This window comes from Belonocnema kinseyi, chromosome 9, assembly GCF_010883055.1.
Source record: "Belonocnema kinseyi isolate 2016_QV_RU_SX_M_011 chromosome 9, B_treatae_v1, whole genome shotgun sequence".
Classification (NCBI taxonomy): Eukaryota; Metazoa; Arthropoda; class Insecta; order Hymenoptera; family Cynipidae; genus Belonocnema; species Belonocnema kinseyi.
This window is the reverse complement of record NC_046665.1, coordinates 85,288,914-85,296,216: the sequence shown is the minus strand read 5'-3', so window position 1 is coordinate 85,296,216 and position 7,303 is coordinate 85,288,914. Positions and strand designations below refer to the sequence as shown.

The following is a 7,303-nucleotide window of genomic DNA, read 5'->3' as shown; positions in this document are numbered from 1 at the left end:
ATAAGATTGTAAAAAATATATAGATGTAAACGGAAAGATTGTAAGGAATGGAAGTCATGTAAACCCTTAGGGGACACATTATGAATAAAGAAGAACAAACAAATTCATCCCTTACCCAAATAGTTCACAATTTTTTTACTAAAAAATATCAATTTTCAATAAAACAGTTCAACTTTCAAACTAAGAAATTAATCTTGTACTAAAATGTTAAATCTTCAATTAGAATAGTTACATTTTCAGTTAAGAAAATTATTTCTCTACCAAAATTTAAAAAAAATTCAACTCTTCAAAAATGTTCAATTCTTCAACAAAAAACTAATTTTTTTTTAAGAAAGTTGTTCAACTGAAAAAGGTTAATTTTCAACAAAAGAGTTGAGTCATCAATCAAAAAAGATTAATTTTGAACCAATAAGTTTTATTTTTTGTATTTCCATCCGAAAAAATATGAAATTTCTACTAAAACAGATGAATTTTTAAACCAGAGACGAATTGAAAAAAAATGCATTTTCAAAAAAACAGTTTAATTTTTAACCAAAAAGGATTACTTTTTACCAAAATTGTTGAATTTTCCATCAAACAAAAAAATGTGAACTAAAAATATAATTGACTTTTGGAAAAAACTGCCAAAGAATATAAATATAAATACAAATCCATTTATCTTTTATAAATGGACTAAACACCTCTTATAGAAATTCTCTAAATTTTCCTCTGATTTCTGTGACGTTCTTATTATTTTTATTATTATTTTCCTGATTTTTTACTTCTAAAAACACGTTTACCGTAAGATTCAAAAGTCCTTCTTTCAAATATCTAGCATTTTATTTCAATAAATTAAAATAACTAATTAGCTGATAGTTTTGGGAACAAAAATTATTTGACTTTTCCAAATATGTTGTATTTTTTCCTAAAGTTATTTTCAAAACCTATATATAATTATTTACACTTTGAATCAATATTTTTAATTTTAATTTTTTACGACAACGTTCTAAACCTCATTTAATTAGTAATTCATAACCTATTATTCAAATTCAAATGTGAAAATTAAAATTGATTAATTTGAACGCTACCGCAGACGAAAATCAAAAGTATAAACATAGATTCCAATGGGGAAAAAATCTCTGTTCATGCACTTTTAAAGCCGATGCTTCAATTTCTGAACTTGAATTAAAAGAATTAAATTTTGTGCATCTTACTGTCCCTCTTTGAAGTATTCTTTCAGAGTATTACTGAAGCGTTTACTGTATCTGACGAATTCTCTTTTACGTTGATCTAAAGCCTGTTTTCCTGCCGATCCTGGTATAAATCCTGTGACTTCGTTTACTGCATCTAGCAATTTTTTTATTGCACTAGCAATTTCTCTGAAAAAAATATATGATTCTGATAAATAAAAAATACCGAAAGGTGAATGTGATAAAATGATTTCAGAGCACAAAACGCTCTCCAAAGAGGGTTAATGAGGTGATTTTTCGAGAAAATGGGGAATAAATTCTTTTAATAAAAACTTCCAAATCCGAAAAGATCATTTTTCAACAAGAATGTTAATTTCCAAACAAGTAAGATGATTTTTCAACCAAGTATTGAATTTTCATCAAACAAAATTAATTTTAAACCAAAAAGTTGAACTTTTAAGCGGAAGAGAAGAAGTTTCAACAAAATAGTTGAATTTCGAACCTAAAAAGATGAATTTTCAACCAAATGGTCAAATTTTAAAACATAAAATATTAAACTTCAACCAAAAAGAGTTGCATTTTTAATCAAACACTTCAATCCTAAAGCAAAAAAGACGAATTTTTTTAGAAGATACTGAAATTTGATATAAAAAAAATTAATTTTCAATCCAAAAGAACGAATTTTCTTTTTAAAATGGTTGCATTATAAAGAAAATAATAGAATTTTAACCAAATATTTGAATTAAAACAAAATGGTTCAATTTTTAACCAAATACTTAAATTTTTACCCTACAAAGATTAATTTCAACCAAGAACTTTTCTACAAAAAAAAATTTCAACAAAACCGTTTACATTTCACCTAAAAAAAGATACATTTTTGACAAAATAGTTGAATTTAAAAAAAAATCAGAGATAAAACAGTGAAAAAATTAATTTTAAGCCTAAAAAAGATGCATTTTCAACAAAATAGTTACATATTCAACCAAAATAGTTGAATTTTTAATGAAAAAAAAAAAAGAATTTGAAGCAAACAAGATTAAATTTTTACTAAAAGATATGAATTTTCAAAACAAAAAGACGATTTCTAAAATTTGTATTCAAAAAGTTTTCAAGACATTTCCAGTAAAAAAAAGGTCTCAAGCAAAAAATAAATAAATTTTTAATAAAATAGTTATATTTTCAACGAAACTGGTTCAACTAATAATCAAACAGTTGACTTTCAAATATAAAAATATGATTTCTAAACAAAACATATAATAATTGATATTTCTACAACAAAAAATGAATTTGTTAATTCCAAAACAGTTGAATTAAACAAAGACGAACTTTTAATAAAATAGTTGAATCATCAAACAAAAAAGATTAATTTTCTATGATAAAGACGAATTTTCAAAAATACATGGATTTTCTACAAAAAAAAAGTTTGATTTTTAACCCGAAAACATAAATTTTAAATGAACCAGTCGATTTTAAACCCATTAATTGAATTTTCGACTAAAAAAGATCAATTGGAAATCGAAAAGATGAATTTTAAACCAAGAAGATTAACTTTTTAATAAAAACGATGGAATTCTTACCAAAATAAAATAATTTGCAACAAAAAAGACGATTTTTCTACAAAAGAATTGAATTTTCAACCAAATACCTTAATTTGTAACCAAAATGTTGAATTTTCAAATCAAAAAGACGAAATTTTAAGAAAGAACTTTCAACCAAATAGTTAAATTCACAACTAGAAAAGATCAATTTTAAATAAAAAAATATATATATAATTGGTTCTAACAAAAAAATTTCGAATAAAAATCGGATGAATTCAACCTAAAAGGGCGAGGTTAAAAAAAAGTTGATTCCTCAACCAAAACAGCTTATTTTTTTTACCGGAAAGATGATTTATCTCTTAAAAAGACGATTTTTGAACCAAATACATGGATTTTCAATTATAAATATTAATAATTGAGTTAAATTTTAAGTAAAAAATAACTTGTAATAAAAAAGAAAGAATTTTCAACACGAGATTAATATTTTACAAAACAGTTGAATTTTTAATCAGGAAATGAGAATTTTCAACAAAACAGTTAATTATAAACCAGTCGCGTTTTCGACGAAAAACGATCAATGTTAACTAAAAAATGAAAAAATTAAATTTTCAGGCCCAAAAAACAATTTTCAAAGAAAAAAGACTTTTCATCAACATACTTCATTTGACAATCAAATAGATGAATCTTTAAATAAAAAAATTAATTTTTAACAAAACAGTTCATCAAAAGATTAATTCAGATTAATTTTCTACCAACAAAAAAACTAATTTTCAACAAAATAGTTGAAAAAAGATGAATTCTTAATTAAACATTTATTAGTTGAATGTTCAAATTAAAAAATTTTCATTCAAAAATGGAATAGTTAAATTTTTAATTAAGAAAACTAATTTTTAACAAAAAACGAATTTTCAATAAAATAGTTAAATCTTTAACAAATAAAATGAATTCTAAAGAAATTGGTTTAACTTTCAGCCAGTTAAGCACATTTGTAAAAAAACTAGCAATTTTCAACAAAATAGAATCGTTTTGGAAAATAGTTGATTTTTAAATCCGAAAACTGAATTTTTTCAACCAAATAGTTGAATTTTCAGCAAACAAAATTTATTTTTGACCAACCAGTTGCATTTACAACTAAATAGTTGAATTTTTAACCCAATGAGATAGATTTTCAGCCTAAGGGTTGAATTTTAAAACCTAAAAGATCAAAATTAAACAAAAAAATTTCATTTTTAATAAAATAGTTAACTCTCAAAGCCAAGAAGATGAATTTGGTATAATCCACTTGATTTTTCTATTAAAAAGGATGAATTTTTAATCAAATAATTTAATTTTTAACAAAAAATAAGCTTTATTTTTTACTTCTAACGAAATTTTCAACCAAATGTTCAAATTCTCAAACAAAAAAGGTTCAAATTCAACTATACACAGTTCGATTTTTAACAGAATAATTTATTTTTAACCTAATAAAATGAATTTTCAACCTGCATTTTAAAACCTGAAAGATCAAACTTTAACCAGAAAAATTGCATTTTTAATGAAATAGTTAACTCTCAAAACCAAGGAGATGAATTTTGTATAAGACACTTGATCGTCTATAAAAAAAAGAATTTTTAAGCAAATAATTTAATTTTTAACAAAAAACAAAATTTATTTCTGAATTCTAACCAAATTATCAGCCAAATAGCTCAATTCTTAACCAAATGCTTAAATTTTTTTCCGAAAAGATTAATTTTCAACCAAATGTTCAAATTCTCAAACAAAAAAAGGTTCAAATTCAACTAACAACAGTTTGATTTTTAACAAAATATTTGATTTTTAAGAATATATTTGATTTATCAACAAAACAATTTAATTTTCAACCAAATAGTCGAATTTTTAACGGAATCCTTGAATTTTTATCCCGAAAAGATTAATTTTCAACCAAATGTTCAAATTCTCAAACAAAAAAGGTTAAAATTCAACTAACAAGAGTTTGATTTTTAAGAAAATATTTGATTTTTTAACAAAATAATTTAGTTTTCAACCAAATAGTCGAATTTTTATCCCGAAAATATTAATTTTCAACCAAATTTTCAAATTTTCAAACAAAAAAGGTTCAAATTCAACTAACAACAGTTTGATTTTTAACAAAATATTTGATTTTTTAACAAAATAATTTAGTTTTCAACCAAAGAGTCGAATTTTTATCCCGAAAATATTAATTTTCAACCAAATTTTCAAATTCTCAAACAAAAAAGGTTCAAATTCAACTAAAAACAGTTTGATTTTTAAGAATATATTTGATTTTTCAACAAAACAATTTAATTTTCAACCAAATAGTCGAATTTTTAACGAAATGCTTGAATTTTTATCCCGAAAAGATTAATTTTCAACCAAATGTTCAAATTCTCAAACAAAAAAGGTTAAAATTCAACTAACAACAGTTTGATTTTTAAGAAAATATTTGATTTTTTAACAAAATAATTTAGTTTTCAACCAAAGAGTCGAATTTTTATCCCGAAAATATTAATTTTCAACCAAATTTTCAAATTCTCAAACAAAAAAGGTTCAAATTCAACTAACAACAGTTTGATTTTTAACAAAATATTTGATTTTTCAACCAAAAAATTCAATTTTTAACCAAATAGTCGAATTTTTATCCAAACGCTTGAATTTTTATCCCGAAAAGATTAATTTTCAACCAAATGCCAAAATTCTCAAACAAAAAAGATTGAAATTCAACTAACAACAGTTTGATTTTTCAACAGAATAATTTAATTTTCAACCAAACAGTCGAATTTTTATCCCGAAAAGATTAATTTTCAAACAATTTTTCAAATTCTCAAACAAAAGAGGTTCAAATTCAACTAACAACCGTTTGATTTTCAACAAAATATTTCATTTTTCAACAAAATAATTCAATTTTCAACCAAATAGTCGAATGTTTATCCAGAAAAGATTAATTTTCAACCAATTTTTCAAATTCTCAAACAAAAAAGGTTCAAATTCAACTAACAACCGTTTGATTTTCAACAAAATATTTCATTTTTCAACAAAATAATTCAATTTTCAACCAAATAGTCGAATTTTTATCCAAACACTTGAATTTTCATCCCGAAAAGATTAATTTTCAACCAAATGTTCAAACTCTCAAACAAAAAAGATTAAAATTCAACTAACAACACTTTGATTTTTAACAAAATATTTGATATTTCAACAAAATAATTCAATTTTCAACCAAATAGTCGAATTTTTAACGAAATGCTTGAATTTTTATCCCGAAAAGATTAATTTTCAACCAAATGTTCAAATTCTCAAACAAAAAAGGTTCAAATTCATCTAACAACAGTTTGATTTTTAACAAAATATTTGATTTTCAACAAAATATTTGATTTTTCAACAAAATAATTAAATTTTCAACCAAATAGTCGAATTTTTAACGAAATGCTTGAATTTTTATCCCGAAAAGATTAATTTTCAACCAAATGTTCAAATTCTCAAACAAAAAAGATTGAAATTCAACTAACAACAGTTTGATTTTTAACAAAATATTTGATTTTGAAGAAAATATTTGATTTTTCAAGAAGATACTTTAATTTTCAAACAAATAGTCGAATTTTTATCCCAAAAAGATTAATTTTCAACCAAATGTTCAAATTCTCATACAAAAAAGGTTCAAATTCAACTAACAACAGTTTGATTTTTAACAAAATATTTGATTTTCAACAAAATATTTGATTTTTCAACAAAATAATTAAATTTTCAACCAAATAGTCGAATTTTTATCCAAACGCTTGAATTTTTAGCCCGAAAAGATTAATTTTCAACCAAATGTTCAAATTCTCAAACAAAAAGATTCAAATTCAACTAACAACAGTGTGATTTTTAACAACATACTTGATTTATCAACAAAATAATTCAATCTTCAACCAAATAGTGGAATTTTTTACCAAAAATATAATAGATAGTAGACTTTACAATAAAAAAAAAACAATGAAATTTTGACAAGAAATATTTGGATTTTCTTCTTGGGTTGAAATTATTCAGTTCGCATTCATGCGAAAAATAAGAAAACGGGAAATGTTTCCTAAAAAAGGAGGGCGTTTCCTCATATGAGGGGAAAAAGGGTATTTTTTTCAAAAGGGGAAGAAGTATAAAACCTTAATAAAGCATTAAAATCTCCTAATTTTGTACGTACTTAATAGTTTCGAGGAAGGTTTTACGGTCTGTTATCTCATCTGGAATTCTACTCAATATCCTTTTTAAGGAAGTTGACTTCCGATTAAGCTCTTGGAATGCATCCTCTGAACGCGCTGATCGATATTCAACAACTGGCACGAAATGATAATATAAATCAATGAATTATTTATACAGAAACACAACTTACAAATTACAGACTTCAAAATTTTTGTTTACCATCACAGTCTGAAGCAGTACCCTGTAATCGTAGAACGCTTTCGTTCATATCGATATTTAAATCTGATTTTCTCACAATTCCCAAAACTAAATCATATGTAAATCCAGGATAGGAATTCTCAGCCTTCGTAAGCGCTGATCGTAAAGTTTGCGCAGCCATAACATTTTGTCTCTCCAACTAAAATTGATTAATCAACATTT

The 7,303-nt window shown here is 23.9% G+C and overlaps 1 protein-coding gene across 1 annotated transcript in view; it reads right to left on the bottom strand.

The window, feature by feature from the left end:
- LOC117179554 (programmed cell death protein 10) overlaps nucleotides 1-7,303 on the bottom strand; it is an 18,246-nt gene that overhangs the window by 5,143 nt on the left and 5,800 nt on the right. Inside the window, exons 2-4 of the mRNA XM_033371472.1 lie at nucleotides 7,103-7,280; nucleotides 6,885-7,017; nucleotides 1,194-1,358 (exon numbers count right to left, since the gene is read on the bottom strand). Coding sequence (XP_033227363.1) covers nucleotides 1,194-1,358; nucleotides 6,885-7,017; nucleotides 7,103-7,280 — 476 coding nt within the window. The remainder of the gene's footprint in view (nucleotides 1-1,193; nucleotides 1,359-6,884; nucleotides 7,018-7,102; nucleotides 7,281-7,303) is intronic.